Raw genomic sequence first — 17,004 nt, 5'->3', positions numbered from 1 at the left:
TAGGCGACGAGTTTAATAAATGTTCATGAAATATACCGACTAAAGTATCATTTAACTGGTACTTATATTAGTATGAGCAAGGGTGTATTAAATATTTATACAAATATATACAATGATCGTAGATTCAACGATCGCAAATATAATATATAAATAACCGCAATTAATTAATTATAAATTGGTCCATCATGACCCATTTGGCAGTACCTGCTCGTGACTTCGAGCGCGTGAATGTATATCCTGGACTAAAAGTATTCTATATCATATTCCAGGTTATAAAGTATGTGTGTATCAATTTGCGGCATATACCATTCGGTAGTTCTGACACGATTGATTTATCTATCGTATTTATAATAGTAGATTACCATATTATGATAATTAGGTACACCAGAATTCGCTATATTATGTCACTAAATAGCCGGGCGTTATAAATTAGGCATGATTTTTTATTTAATTTACATTTATTTCTATATTTATTTTCCTTCATACACATTTTATCTATATTTTGTTGATGAAAGTCGAGTTTGCTGAAAAAATATTTCAATAATAGGTTTAATTTAAAATGATGCTTGCATTTTAATATAATTATATTAAATATTAAATTAAATCTAAGTACAGAGTAAAAATATTACGAAAAAGCTATTGATATTTATACCATAAATCTACGTCATACCATTCATTATGCCATTGTCAGTGTACTGGGGTCGCAACACAACTCATTGTGGTAACACCTAATTGTACTATTAACCAATTGTATGGTTGTACTAGATATGCCGTCTGTTTTATAGAAAACACATCATGCTAAATATTCGTATTTTTAATATTAAAGTATAAAATTAAACACATACTACAAAACCAATATTAAAAAAGTATATTTAAAACCAATCGTCATCAAAATATGTCATAATTCAATATGAAAATTAGAAAAATGAAACTGTGCAAAAATATTCACTACAAAATCTGTTGCTTAAACATGTTTACACAAAAAAAATACTCAACAAAAAGGTAAGGTACATGTTTCTAAAAATAGTTTGTTAAAATCTTAATGCTCAAAATTTCAATTGCCATATTTAGATTTAGGTTGATACGTGGTAAAATAATTCCTGAAGGCTGGTACTTCAACTCGCTGTGGGTCTGGTAGGCCGCAGTTCAACAAACTGGCCATCACAGCGTCTTCGTCCAATTGCTTTAACGAACACAGTTCCGATATGATTACACGCCACTCTTCGAAACTAAATTCAGTTTTGCTGAAAGATATTTAATTTGAAAAGGTAATAGGTGTTCAGATTTAAACATTTTGTTAATGTAGGATTCACGTCAATGGATTAATTTGTTGTGGCTACTAGAGTTGATTGCATAGTGCACAGTATTTTAAGTCAATATGTTTTCAATATTAGTATAAAACAGTACGATCCCTAAATATTATGTATGACGTGTAAGGTACATATATTCCATAACTGGAAATGTTACAATAGTCCAACAAGATATTTAAAAATTATATTTATATATCAATGAAGATTTTTATAAATTTGTTGTATTTTTAACTCCAAAAAAAAAATACTAAGAGAATAAGTTAATTATTTTAAGTTATTACAATTTAAGATATTTACAAAATACCTGCAGTCTGTAAATAGGGTTCCAGTGTCGGTCATAGTTACGTTCATGTCGTCTAAAATCTTTGCTTGACGAAGCCAGAAGTCGGAATTGTACAAAGTAATAGTCGATCCAGTTCGAGAATCATCAAACAATTTTGCGAAAGCAATGAACTGATCCTCTATAGTCACTTGTTCATCGTTCATGGCTTTATGTGGCTGAAGAGAAATAAATTAGAATACAAAAATATTGAAACATATAATTTCTGTTATAGACACTTCAAATTGATGTCGACATACAAACATAATTTGATTAACCCACGTTTCGCCGTTAACAATGTTATTTCCTCGTAATAGGGAGCGAGCCTATGTTCATTTACCGGGCAAGTTATCAAACTTCGAGCTACTACTGAAAAAATATATTCTTATATTTATTCCCCTTGTAACCTTCACTTGCTATGATCCCTACGAACTCATAAGTTAATTAATTCTCTCTACAAGACCAAACTATCTGAGCATCCCTTTCTCAACCTTGTCGCGACGTCTTCTTTCAAACCACAACGATCCCTTATTACGTTAAATTCCTATATCTATCGTTAAAAATATAAAAAAGCAACAAAGGAACTTTATTAAAAATAGTTTTTTTATTCAAGAAAATATTACAGACAATCTTTCATCGAACAGTGTAGGCGGTCGAAGCTAATGATATTATAAAATGCAATCAGCTTTTGTATTTATTTTTTCAGGGACATGACAACGTTCAGCTCCGTTGAGAGGCTATCTATCCATATAACTGGTTTAACGAGATCGTTTATTGATCGGTGGCTGCAGTTTACTATTAAAATGTATTGCGGTGCAAAGGCTTCTGTTTAATGCCTGATTTCTATAGTAAAAAAATGGGTGCTTACAATCTGATTTGAAATGATATTCATATATACGTGTCCGCAAAGATTTTATTCATTGAGTAAGTCAAGACAGTAATCCCCGTTTTGTATTGTTAAAAGTTAGTTTAGAAGACTAGGCACACTATAGACAATTCTGTCTGGCATCATCATTTATTTAGCACACCAAGCATTTTTGAGACTAACGTAAATATCATAACAAACTAAACTCAAAAAATTTAAAAGTCGATGGTTATAAATATGCATTATGCATCTCACTTATCAACCTACTACACTTACGTACGGAATTCCGACAAACAACTGAAACAACTCTTTTAACAAGCTAAAGCTGATGACAACGTAAATACAAAACTAACAATTGAAAAGTTGTCAAAGGGGCTCATGTTTCCCAAATAGCGTTCCGAAACTGAATACCTCTAATTTGACTAAATCAACCATCATTTCACATGCCCTGCAAGCGTAATAGGCGCAACTCGACATTGTAAAATTACAGGTGAATTTTCGCGCTGCAATCTATATATTTGTAGAGGAATCTTTGAATGGAGCAAAATAGAATTAAAATGTCTCTCCTTGAGGTAATAGATGTTAATTCCAGTAATGTATTAGGTCGGAAACTCGGAAAATACGCAAAGTACTAAACTCCTCTTAAGCCAGTTGGGTTCGACGCTGCCAGTTAAATCTGTTGTGCTAACGCTAAGAATCAAATCTTGGTAAGTGTTGCTCACGACAAAAACGAAATACGCTTTTAGTAATGCACTAAAATTCAAAATGTAAAACAATGTGAATTCCGAACAAAATGTTTCTGCAGTTTCATTCGTGAATTTATTTTCGTTTCTCAATTCAGTCAAAACTCAATTTGAACTCAAATTTTAATATAAATCTGCATGTTTCGGTCCCATAACATTTTTTGTTGTTATTTGTTCGGATTTATTTACATAATAAACTTTGCGCATGCAGGAAACCAACAAAATCACATAACAATGGCCGAAATGTTTTCATAACCACTTTTAGTTCATTTTATTAAAACTATACATGGACATTGGACTTATTGTGGGTTTACGTAGAACGAATTGAAGAGCCTAAAACCTCAAATATTTTCAAATGTATTTTTAGCGACAATAGAGGTAGTTTTGACTATTGAATTTTCAGTGAAATGTTTGTATATTGCCATATGGTGGCGTTGGTATTATTTGCTGGATCGATGTTCTGTTGTAGTCAATATTCGGCTTTTGTTTTAGGAGCAACGTGTCAACACGGAACACCGCCGGTCAACTAAGTACTATGCTGGGCGGGATATTGAAATAGCGAATATATTTTCGCGCAAAATCCTTTGTGAAACAATTCAACAATAGGATGAACTTCCAATCCTGTGGCGTGGAATTTTGGAACTTAACTTATAAAGTCCAGTCACTACAAAATCATTTAAAAATATATACGCTTAACCACTATAAGATGATCAATGCTAAAATGTACCTACTATCTGGGAACACAGTCCAAGTAGACGTTATAGGTGACCAAATAAATATTGCATTTTTGTAGTCACTCAAGTTAACTTGTTAACTTTTTGCTATCCTATGTTGGTCGCAAGTTTTTGACCACAATCCCTTTACTACACTCTACCACTAACAATAATTACCCAATGTTTTTCTAAAATGACGCTAGGAAAACGATAATTCAATTTGTTTGGATAATTAATTCCTAGTCAACACGATCTTACTGATACACTTACATGGATAAAAAACTATGAATGTATAAAATGCGTATTGCGGCTCTCTTGTTCGGTCACATTGTGTTATCAATAAACTTGGTAAGCGTGTCTTCGCTATTGGTGACCGATTGTTGACAAACTACCCCATTGTTATCACGTTGCTATGACAATTATGTGAGAATAGGAATGTAAAGAAACTCTTTAAACATTTTCTTGACGATGATTTTCATTAGTACCAAAATAATCACTAATTCAAAAGGCAGCACAACAAGTAAAAGTGAACTAAAATAAACTCGAAAGCTTAAAAAATATTATCAGCAGACCGGTTCTATAGAGAAGTAGTAGTCAATACTCGTAATACGGTTGAATACGAAATCCATGATATTTCCCAAACCAAACCGAATAGGTACTAATATTATCAAAGCATATTCGAAATGCCAATGTGCAAAGCGAAATTTATCCACACTGACGTAAAGTTGCAACCACAAAATGTCTATATTCGATACGTAGTTTTGTAATATCGCTGGAGTAGTTCCTGTACCGCTATTTACCTTTGATGGAGCAAATAGTCATATAAATTACTAAAGGCCCGGGGTACCGCCATTTTCATATTACTCTCGAATGTCGCAGTCGCATTGCTCTTATTTGAGTTTCTAGTTGTAACTTTCCACTGAATTCCTGTGCAAAGGACCTTTCAAGTATAAATTTGAGTGTACACAAGTTTTGGTTATTGCATTTCGTATTTCCGAGAAAGATTCATACGATTTTGGTCTCGCTTTACACGATATCAAGAATCCATACTAATATTATAAATGCGAAAGTAACTCTGTCTGTCTGTCTGTCTGCTACTCAATCACGCCTAAACTACTGAACCAATTTGCATGAAATTTGGTATTGAGATATTTTGATACCCGAGAAAGGACATAGGCTACTTTTTACCCCGGGAAAATGACGCATTTCCCGGGAAAATTCAGATGACGAACGAAGTCACGAATAATCAATATTATAATGACATTAAATTAACAAAATTCCGTTGTCATGGCAACTGTTTTAATGGTGGATATGCCTTAGTGCGACTTCGTTATATTAAAAGATATTGAGAATATTTTTCATAAAAAAGAGCATATTTTGTTGTTAAGGAATAATTGAGCTTTGTATTAGTAAAAAAAATCGTGAAATAATTCAGTAGTTTTAGAGAAAACCCCACAAACGTATCATACAAAGGTTTTATTAATTTAAATGCAACATTCTTTAAAGAGCTGTGTTACACAACTGTCAGACATGTGATTCCTCATGATTGTTTCTTTCAAACTACCTTCACACAAGAACTATTGAAAATCTTTGATGAAATTAGGTAGACAGATCCTACTAATATTATAAATGCGAATGTTTGTGAGTATGTATGTATAGATGTTTGTTACTCTTTCACGCATATATCTCAACAGATTAGGATGAAATTTGGTATATAGGTAGCTAAAGGCCAAGAATAACACATAGGCTTTTTACCCCGGAGTTCCCGAAGGATCAGGATTTACACGGGAAGGGTTTCCACGCGGACGAAGTCGCGGGCGGCCCCTAGTATATTAATATTTGCATATTTTCTAGGAAACTAGACACATTTTGGTGTTAGAGGAATCAACTATTGTCATGTTACTATGCGTGACATATTATACCCTTCAAAAACAGTTTATTATTGACTAGCTGACCCGCGCAACTTCGCTTGCGTCACATAAGAGAGAATTGGTCATAATTTTCCCCGTTTTTGAAACATTTTTTACTGGTACTCTGCTCTTATTGGTCGTAGCGTGATGATATATAACCTATAGCCTTCCTCGATAAATGGGCTATCTAACACTGAAAGAATTATTCAAATCAGACCAAACAAACAAACAAACAAACAAACTCTTCAGCTTTATAATATTAGTATAGATATTATTACACAGCTGAAATCGTTTTCAAATCTGGGAACGTAATATTAACTCGTGTCTCCCAAATCTATACTTGCAGAACCACAATCTAATAATTATTCCCGATTTTGCAATTTCATTAATTACTGATTCATTATTAGAAGTACCTATCAGATTCATATTCTTTACGTTGATACCACGAGTAACCTTCAACCTTCACATAACACAATATTCGCTTCAGGATGCTCGCAAGTTACGATGTGAGGGTAGTTTACAATTAATTAGTCTATACTCAATAATCGATGGATGCGATGCGTTAGAGGTCGCTTCCACCTGCACACTCTCCACTATCGGATGGTTTCAAACAAGATTACCGCTGACCTTTTAGTTGGTGAAAAATTTATTATTTCCCCAAGCCAATTTCCCGGATGTTCGAGCCTAACTAAGTCACAACGTATCAACACACACGTATGTTTGTTTTGACAAAAACTGCCGCTATTTTTGGTTTGACGAATGGAAATTTTATGCGTTGTAGATGTATGTTTTGTTGCTAACGGGGGTCAGTACTTTTACATACAAGTGGGCTGTCCAATAGTGATTTTTTAGCCGCCACTATTTCCTCTGTAAAAATAATTAGTTTCTGCACACGGCTATGTCCCAGTTGAAATATTTCCTGGTTAAAATAGCTATTTACTATCTGTGTTACAAATTTCATTAAAATCCATTCAGTAGTTTTGGTGTAGTTGAGTAACGAGAACCCATCAACACCCGAAAACTTCGCATTTGTAACATTAGGAAGATAATTAAAAAACATCGTTGACTTAATAAAGCCGAAGACATAAGCATTCATTTTACATTTTCAACAATAAATAATCACCCATTCCGTAATTTGACACGGTTTTAAGGGTGCGCGGTAAAAAATCTTCATTGAAGTGATCGCTTGCTGAGTTCGCATTTTCGTCTTATAAAGATTGAAGTAGCCCTCGTGAAGCGATGTAACCTTAGAATGGGCCCGCAGCCTCCGGCGCTTCGGCTGATACTCTCTAATTTAAATTTCCTACCTATTTTTAAAGGTGATTGATATTATATTTAGCGATAGGCGAGTATTATAGCAACGGCAAGATTACGATTTATAACAGTGGGTAAGATATAGAAATGATTAACGTATATTGTAATAAATATTTGAGTATTTGATCCGAGGGACTATGAGATAAATAAACAGATAAAAGAGACGTTGAATACAAACATAAAAGCTTCAAACAAGTGAATGGAAACGACACAAAGTTCAGCATTCAGAGCATTTTAGTGCAAATTTTATCAAAAAATTAAGCGGCACAAAGTGAACATGATATCCTTTGCTCGTTATTTACAGTCAGGGCATTTGAAATACACACAGGTTGCAGAAGTTTCCGCAAATAAAACATAGAATTCCCGCAATCTAGCTTTGAATTAAAGTCATTATATAAAAGTACGTGTTTCGTAGTTAGTCACACGATAAACTTTTGTCAAAGCAACATGTCGCGTATATCGTTTAATAGAATTTGAATTATTTCATATTTATAAGTCTACCAAAGTACCTACCTATTCACTGTTTTAAATAAACTCGATTTTAATTATGCTCATATTCCTTATATAGTATCGAAAGATAACTGCTGTGACGATACACATTTCTTATTCTCAATAAAAATAATTACTGCTCATAAATTATGTGTTGAAAATAAGCATCAAACACTTAAGTGATCACTTTTTATAATCTGATGATATTCATTACAAACTCAAGATTTAAGCATAAGTACAAAAATAAAGTTATCGAAGCATTTTTGTACACGCGTTTACACAATATACTCAATATGTCAGAAATCCAAAAAATCCAAGCGACCTTTATGGAGGTTATATACTCTAGTTTAGTTTATTACCTCATCTTTCAGCTGTCGTCAAATACTACATGTCAATGTCAAACGAACAATCACCTCTGGAGTACACAACACAGTGCATTAATATTAAGTTTACGGTAAGTCTGTTTATGAAACATTTTGAATAACTTCAATCGTTTTACCGGGGGAATTATTCACTGAAAAAAAATCTGTGCGTACGTAAATGATAACGGCGGGAGGGGCCCTAGAAAGACATACATAGATCATATCGATGATGTCTTGCAAAATGATCAGGTGCGTAGTACTCGTAACCGGCGATCCTGTATGACAAGAAAGTTTGTAAGGATCGTACCAAGTGGCAACCTCTGGTGTCTGCCTACCCCAATGGGAAAAAGCATGATTTTATGAATGTATGTAAATAAATATTCACCTCTTTCATACTAGTTTATGCTTAAAATAAAGTAGGATATAGTAATTCGATTACTTGCTATTATAGAAATATTTTTCTGAGTTTCATTTACTTTAACAGGTATAATTAATATCCTGATAGTCGTAATACCTGAAGGACCAGTTTCACAGTTTTTTTTATGTGTCAGATAACCTATCTGCAAAATAAAGTGACAGCAAATGTATTAAAACAACTGGCAAAATTCAAAACTGAAATCGGTCTTTTTTGTCGTAATTAAAAACGTTCCAAATAACACTTGGGAGTAGTAATCGAGAATTTTAGCATAATATATTGAAGTCTCATGTCTTATATTCTGATACAGTCAGTCAAGAGTATTATTCATATTTTAGTACTAATTAATTAGTATGCATCTTTAGCTGAAGAGCCTACCAAGTGAGTGCTTGATTGCTTTAGGAGAATAGGCGCTTCGACTGCCAATTTAAGATTGAATAGGGAATTGGATCTCCCAATATCTGCAACGAGGCCAGACTATCACAGGATTGAATGGTCTTTTGTACCCATAGATAGTTTCCTCTGATGCATTTCCATTATGTAAGTGAGGCGTATGTAGCTTGTTGTACCAACCAGTGGGTTAACCCGCCTTACCGTGGACATTCCATAGATGGATAACCGAGTAGTGGTATTTGAGTTGAGTGTCTTAGTGCTTTGGAGGGCACGTAGTAAGTCCATCTCAGTTTTTTCAGCTAAAATTGAGTTATATCAGAAGCCTCCCGAAGGATTGAACTACTTTCACATTATGTGGATCACTAACCAAAATAATACGATGAATTAATTATGTATGTAATGTATCAAATTCTATCAAGTGGGCGGTTTCTGTTTAAAATCTATGATAAGGAAATAAAAATAGTCGGAAAATTCTATATAAAGCGATGCATTGACAGGTCTTCATACTTCACTCCCTCGAGTTTACAACTCTGATGCGCTGAAGCCTTGTAAAGAACGAAACTTATGAACGGCTACCTTGGGACTCAAGTATCCTGAGATAACGTATAATATCATCACTGATTTCTGCACAAATATTTTATATCATGTTTCTAATCTAATATAACTTAAATTCGGTAAATTCTATTAGCCGTAACTCGCTGTCGAAGGGACCAAAGTCGTGTCATACTGGAAGAGAAATTGGGTTGCCAGAAAAATATTTGGGTAATAAGGTTATTTTTACCCATAAAGTAAAGTAAAAAATGGTAGTAATTGCTATTCAGTAGCAACAGGCTAGCTATCGAAAAAGATTGTATGAAAATTTGAGCAGCGCCTCTAGGGGGCGCCGTAAATTTTCTTGAAGTATATTTTAAATGCCAAACTCTCGATACTTGATTGTACCAACAGTAGAAAAATTAAATTGCCTAAATAATCCTATATCACTGAAATTCATGTTATTTATAGCGTTAAAATCATCATTTTACGTCTGCACGTGCGGAGAGTACCAACAAGCTTGGTGGAAAAATCCTAAATTGGAAAAAATCTATAGCAGGCGGCCGACCTTTCAGACGTAAAAAAACAGAGTGCTATTCAAATTGAACTAGGAAAACTTTCATTTGACGGACAACAGGTTTCGTCTAAATCCAATACGTCGATTTTCATTAGCACAAGCCTAGCATCGAATAGGATTCTGAAAAATCGCGTCCATTTACACGATCGATGGAAACGAACGCTATAACTAGTGTTTGTGCAGCTCTATTATTTCATGATTTGACATATATATTTGTTATGGATAGGCAGTTGATATAGTATATCTCAAAGATAAAAAAGTTACAGAGAACATTTACAAAAAGTCGTTCGTACTGCGACTGCCGGACGCGACTAACAACGTTTTGCCTTTTGCACTGTCTGAACTATTTTTATAATGAGGATACATTCAAAAGTCCATGATTGTAACTTTTCCCTTACAAATTTCCCCGTAAACTGCTCTTTGCTTGCAAAATGTCTGTATTCAGGTAAACTTGTTTAGCAATAAAGGCATGTGCAAACATAAAAGGGGATGTAATTCACTTATTTTGCTTTGTAGAATAAATGTTCAAAGTTTGAGACGAGTTCGCCGTAGTTGAGTTAAATGGTTCTTTTTATATGAGAACATGCATGTCTGTCATGGTGTATAAAATTTTCCCGTATGTATTAATGCAAAAACCAAGAATCGATTTAGACATATAATATTTACCGAACATCGAAATTTTTAGAACTTAAGTAAAGTTTTTAGATGCATGGTAATTAATTTAAGAACGAATTTTGATGTTAGTTACACATATTGTGTAAATTACACCCAAATTCATTCAGTAGTTTTGGCTTGATTGAGCAACAAATTCTGATCTTTCGTAAGATGTATAGGAAAAAAAGTATAATTAGGTAACTAAAATATTTGTAAATAAAACAGTTCCTTGAAGACAATATTAGCGTTTTTTTTAGTTCAAGCAATTATTTACTAACAGATGTCAGAATACGGATTTCTCTCTCGCCTTCCGGGCTACAATACATTGGAGTTCAACAAGAGTAGTCGCGCGGACATTAAACACAAAAGGTTCGGTGAAACAGTGGCGCTCGAGGCATTATTCGATTTTTCGACACAAACACGACAATCGATGAAAGTGTCCTCAAATTAACCGTTAATCTATTCAGACTTTGAGGCATATTACCCAGAGTATCACGATAAAATTAGGTTTCTACAGTAAATATAGGTAATACCAAAATATTGTGTAGTACGTGCCTAACCTTTGTGTGTTTCTAAACAACAATCAACCGCTGCTTTTTTTTCTTGTCCTTATCCCAAGTGGTGCGGGATTAGAACCTTGCCCAGTTAGTAAGACAGAAATGAGAAAAATTGTAGTTACTCGAGTATTTAAATTAATCGATAATACACATTATAAACGTATAATATTTGTAAATCTGGGAAAGCAATTCAGTGTTAATTAAAAGTTGAGCGCGTAATTAAAATGCAGCAATCTATCGCAACAGATTCTATAAATATACTGTTACTAGTAATTTATATCGATATTTACTTTCCATTGTAAAACCATGTTATCATTTCAGATCATTAAAAAATGATTTCACGTTTTTATCTAGCTGTTGTTTTTCGAATCGAACCGGTTTTCCGAAATATGACCTTAGTTCCCTAATCAGTGCTGTGCTACTCAGAATTATTAATAAAATTCAGAATTATTACTCGCCAGCGAGATATTCAGAGATAATTCGTTTCCAATCCAATATCGAATGAAATCATAAAATAGCTGACATATTCTACCAATTAATAATATTGGACCTGCATACGTGATAGACTCATATCAAAGCGAAATATTCCAACTATGGCAGTATGGAAAAGATAATCCAGTGTATGTGACAAACGAAGGCTTAGCAAAGGATTTTAAAATAGTTTTGAAAAACTACATGAAAAAGTATTGAATGGAATTGAAATTAAAACTAAAAAATGTACGTGTATTTCTCGGATTGCAGAATTCAATTTTATAGGTCTCCTACTTTCATTGAAATCTTCAGAAAAGAGCGATATAGATTTCTCATATTATTATCAATTTCTACGGCAACCGTATTTATAGACTATTTTTAAGTATTTTCAAATGATTTATCGAGTAAACGTTATATATTGCAAAATGATGTAGAACTTATCATTACATAACGAATTTATAAAAGGCGTTGTAAAAAACACTTTTGCCTTTTGAGCGCGCTTTTTTCACAAAGGCTTGTTTTTGATTTTTTTATTTTAATCTTATTACTGTTGTTGGACAGTCGTGTGTTGAAGTTTCTAGTGTTCTTTTTTATTTGCTCAGATAAGCCGCCATGGATGAAGAAGCTGCGACACTAGAGGGGCAGTTTAGTGAATTTAGTCGTTTCCTCGACAACAAGAGAAATGGAACCACCATCACTCTGTGGCGGTCTGACTACTGGATGAGACAAGCGAAAGTACTGGAAGACAGGAAGCTTACAATGACTGAGACTGGCCTCGCCTGGTTTAAGAACTCGTAAGTGGTTTGATATTTAAGTATAAGTATTAGGTACCTTGTATTATGAAAAATGTAATTTTTAAAACAAAATGAGATATATATGCGTATCGTATACGTTTTTGGGATATTGAAACTATATCCAATCAGCTAGGTCAGAATATAATCTTGAACTTTTAAAAATATAGGAACGGTTTCAAACTTTATAGTGGCGTTTTGAAGAGAATAGTTAAAAGATTTTTATACCACCATGCGAGAGACTGTCTAAATGTTAAGTAGTACCATATCTACCATGTAAAAGCCTGTCTATCCGCCACACTTTTATATCCAAATCGCTTTAGAAATGATTATTAAATTTCGCATGAAGATAGTTAAAAACCCGACCAAAGCATTTTTTTAATGAACCCTTTACTTTATCTGCAAAAAATCATGCATGTCTTCCAGTTAAAATCGATATCATACTGAGAAACAAACTTGTAAAAATAGAAGGAAGAAAAATTTAAAGTAGTACTAATATATTATAATCTGTTACTTTCCAGAAAAACTGAGTTAACCTTTGACGAATGGCACGAGTATTTGACCGACCTGTGTATAACCAAAGGTTTCGACCAAGAGGCTATTGAAACGATCTTGACTAACTGTGGTTTACCAGGCGTTACCCCGGTTATCGTACCACAGTATCGTGACTTCTTTGACACCTTCAAACCTCGCTCCAAGATGATGTTCTAGAAATATTTCTACTTGTTTTAGTTATTTAGATACTTCTACATAGTTTGCTCTTGTTTAATTGTTAGATAATATTTAATTGTAATTTGTTATTGGTAATTTATTTAAGATGTTTGTTATTGTTACTTAGTTGCGTATATTAAATAGTGTGTTATATTTTTGTCTGTTATTTGGGATACTGCTATGGGATGTATGACAAACGTTAATGTGTGGAAGCAAGATTTATTTTATGTGAAGTTTGCAAGTATTAAGTAGGTACATAATATAGTTTGTACCTTAAGTTTGTATAACCTCATTCATAAAAATCGGAAACAGAAAACTGATACTCAATACATTTTATTAGTAAGACTGAGAGGGACAATTTCCTATCACTTTTAACTATAAGTAAGTAAATGCCAGCGCCCTTATCCTGTTTCATAAGAACTATTTTTCAAGTAATTGATATGTCACTCGATATTACCGAAACTAGAAAATTGCGCAACTGAAGTCCTACTTTATTTACACAATCATTTTAGTTGTGGCACAATTATCAGAGAAATAAGTATATTTTTTGCTGTACGTCGTTTGCCTAGACTTATGAATTACCTTTTCGAAAAAATGTATAGCGTAAAATGTTTTACAAATATTTTTACTCAGTCTATTAATAACAAATCGATGAATAATAGAGTGCATCATTATTTGCGGTTTCACCCACCAGTCTCATAATTAAAATTATACAGGCACAGAGGAATAAATTTGATTGCAGTTAACCAAATTGAAATCACTACCACGCGATGTTGTTCTGCATGAAGAAGTATTATGATTTTCCGGTCTGTCTATTTTGTTTAGGTATTTATTTTGGAAGCTTGAAAGTATATAAAGGAATATAGTAACGTGACAATACGTGTTGTATTTCCATGGTTCTTGAAGTATTAAGTATCACAGAAGGGAGCTCATAAAAATACATTTTTGTTGCGTCTAATTGCGTAATTGTTGTGTTTATGTAAATTTATTCGCGAAATCACGACAGAAGATACTTGTAGATTCTTCTTGTCTGTGAGGTGTCTCAAACAGCTTTTAGGATTATTTTTTTGATAAACTTATGGTAAGTTATGTTTTTAGACATTTTATTTTGTTTAAATTTTGGACAAAGTTACACTTTAAAGAGATTTTGATAAATAAATCAAAAATATCCGTAATCAAAATATTTGGGCAAAGCAAGGTTCAGTCACTAGTCTAACATTAATGGCACTCATTGCCCTTCATAATTTGATTGAGTTTGCTAATTTGGAATGTATTCCATTACAGCTAATGGCTCTGTTTATTGGCTGTTAAATTTGAAGTATATTTGTGGAAATATGAATCGTTTATATAATATCATTGTATTGTAAAATTACTGTGTTACAATTATCTTCGTTTGAATAGCATTGTACTATTTTGAATAATTACGTCACTCAGAACGGATTGGAATGTTATCTTTTGTTGGTTTTAATAGTTCCAAAATTATCTTTTGTAACTTTGCGGTTGTAAGAATCCATTAGTGTATCAAACACTTTTAATTGTAAGTTTGTTGTAAATTAACTAAAGGTAGTTAATTAGCTAAACCAGAGACATAAAATTTTAGTTCTACGGGTATGAAGTACTAGTTGCGTGTAATTTATGTAAAATAGAATTATTGAATATTATATGTTCTTAAGTTTTGAACCATCTCCGTGATAATTGTCGTCGAAATCAATTTTATTGTCAAAAGTGAAATGGAGGCAAAGAATCGCATTTCTAATGTATGGATAACTCTGTGTTATAAAAAGATTTGGTTCGTGTGAATTAAAACTTACTTAACTGAATGTAAGTACATAGCTGGATTAATAAAAAACGTGTTTTCTGCAATTTCTTTCCAGACCAACAGCGAATGCATCAAATTAAATATTAATTAGTATTTTGTTCGTTATTATCGGTAGTACTGACCGCAAAGCCCGCTCAGTGTAATTACTTTTCCATTATCGTAATCTCTGGGCTTTAAATCCGCACTGTTTATCATTACATATACATTAATTGAACGAAAGCTTTATTACGCATCTACTACAGATATATATGTATAATTATAACATATATGCATACATTTGTACTAAGCTATTGATATATAGCTTTACTACGGATTTCAAGTGGACATAATGCCTGTGGCATTGTGAATTTGATTTGATATTTGGCAGGTAAGTGAATTAGAAAGGAATTAAGTATATTTTCCTTTACATTTTTCCAGTTTCTCGTTTCCCGACCTTAGAAATAATTGTTATACACGAATGCATAATATAAATGTCACGAACGACGAAATGACACGAATACATAACATTGGTTTCATGACTTTCAAAATCTTTTGTATTTTTGTGGTAAATACATTTTAAAACACAACAGAGCCCGACCTTACGACTCTTTAACAGTTTCAGATATACTAAGTTGCAGGTGTAATACATTTGTAATAATAAAAATATCTTTTAATTATGGCCAAATGTTTTTACAAGTTTTTATTAAAATCCAATTGTCATTCATGAACTCCCTGAATCACTGAATTCCCGGTATGCTAAAACGATTCCTTCTGGTCTCCCCTGATTTCCATACAAAATAACTCTTACAGTCACACAATTAGCGTCCATGTCACCGACTTAATCCGCATTCTAACACGTATGAAGTCGGAAATTCGGACTATATTTGCTAAATTAATTTGTTATAGCTCTTTGCAAGTCGTATTACAAGTTGTGCAATGATTGACCCATGCGGGGTCTTCATGTTCTTAAAATATGCATGACTTGATCTGCATATTTGCAATATGCTTTTAAGAACGATTTTCTCATCTCTTGCATTGGTGGTATACGATTTTAAAAGCATTAAAATTGATATGTGTTATATTTTATTGAGTCAATAGATTTTTTTTAATGGTATCAATAGTGAGATGTTTCGTTCCTATAATAATTGTAATTTAAAATATTTTGCATTGGTTTGTTTAAACTTTCAGTTTTGTATTTGAAGACGTTTATCCAATCTTTCACTGCTCGTAAAAATTAAAAATAATCCCGCCTTCAAAATTCGTCTGAGACTTTATTTAGCTTCCTATATGGCAATAAATTACGAGTAGATGTATATTTCGTTTGATTTATTACGAATGTTTATGAATACTGTATACTGTGCAGTGTGCATTTTACGAAGATACTTAGGATTCCTGTTTACAAGTGTTTTGTATAAATATTTTGTTAATGAGCTGCTGACTTTCAATACAAACAGATTGATTAAAATTATTTTAGAATTTTAATCAGTTAGTTTGGGCTTTAGATAGTACGCCATTTATAATTTTCTTCGTTTTAAATGATCTATAAATGTGATAATAGTTAATCTGCTCTACAAATAAAAGGGAAAGTTAATTTTTGGATATTTCTAAAGGAAAAACTACAAATGAATGAACGACTGCCTACTCAATATCCGGCTCGAAGATATTGGTAAAACTATCAACAATGGTCATTTTGTGTTTACGTCTTACGGTACACAGAAATAAGATGATCACACTTTTTAAAAGTGCATATTTGATGACATTCAGGTATTAAATTAATCAAAAATAATATCAAACTAAAAATACTATCGAATCATTTTAAAATACATAAAATGGGGAAAGTTTTAATTAAGAGCTGTCAATTTCCTGCCACCAAAACACGGAAGCCATGGTGCATGGTCAATGATGGTTTAATTATTTCATTAATTATTCGGGAATTTAATATCTTTTGTAAAACTTTAGTAACCGTTGGTATATTTTTGTTTCGTTCTTGGACTTGTTCAGATGAGCAATCAAGCATCAAGCAAAGGAGTATGACTATCGCCAACCGGTTAGCTATCGCAAAATTTTGTAAATCAGATCTG

The 17,004-nt window shown here is 32.8% G+C and overlaps 2 protein-coding genes across 2 annotated transcripts; one reads left to right on the top strand and one right to left on the bottom strand.

The window, feature by feature from the left end:
- Positions 1-1,054: 1,054 nt before the first annotated feature.
- LOC142986657 (tubulin polymerization-promoting protein homolog) lies at positions 1,055-1,926 on the bottom strand. Its single transcript, XM_076135211.1, has 2 exons — positions 1,615-1,926; positions 1,055-1,244 (listed from the first exon to the last, which is right to left on the bottom strand). Exons 1-2 carry the CDS (start codon positions 1,794-1,796, stop codon positions 1,055-1,057), a joined length of 372 nt encoding a protein of 123 aa, XP_075991326.1. The 5' UTR covers positions 1,797-1,926.
- A 6,136-nt stretch (positions 1,927-8,062) lies between these two features.
- On the top strand, positions 8,063-13,246 carry LOC142986756 (tubulin polymerization-promoting protein homolog). Its single transcript, XM_076135386.1, has 3 exons — positions 8,063-8,117; positions 12,226-12,417; positions 12,936-13,246. The coding sequence occupies exons 2-3, from the start codon at positions 12,236-12,238 to the stop codon at positions 13,123-13,125; spliced, it is 372 nt and encodes a 123-aa protein (XP_075991501.1). The 5' UTR covers positions 8,063-8,117; positions 12,226-12,235; the 3' UTR covers positions 13,126-13,246.
- The last annotated feature ends 3,758 nt before the right edge of the window (positions 13,247-17,004 follow it).

This window comes from Anticarsia gemmatalis, chromosome Z (assembly GCF_050436995.1).
Source record: "Anticarsia gemmatalis isolate Benzon Research Colony breed Stoneville strain chromosome Z, ilAntGemm2 primary, whole genome shotgun sequence".
NCBI classification, from domain to species: domain Eukaryota; kingdom Metazoa; phylum Arthropoda; class Insecta; order Lepidoptera; family Erebidae; genus Anticarsia; species Anticarsia gemmatalis.
This window is presented reverse-complemented; position numbering and strand designations above follow the sequence as displayed.

Excerpts from the sequence above, each read along its gene's own strand:
- LOC142986756 (XM_076135386.1), top strand. The coding sequence starts at position 12,236 with ATGGATGAAGAAGCTGCGACACTAGAGGGGCAGTTTAGTGAATTTAGT. Across the intron at positions 12,418-12,935 it reads CTCGCCTGGTTTAAGAACTC|AAAAACTGAGTTAACCTTTG; the intron begins GTAAGTGGTTTG and ends GTTACTTTCCAG.
- LOC142986657 (XM_076135211.1), bottom strand. The coding sequence starts at position 1,796 with ATGAACGATGAACAAGTGACTATAGAGGATCAGTTCATTGCTTTCGCA. Across the intron at positions 1,245-1,614 it reads ACCCTATTTACAGACTGCAG|CAAAACTGAATTTAGTTTCG; the intron begins GTATTTTGTAAA and ends AATATCTTTCAG.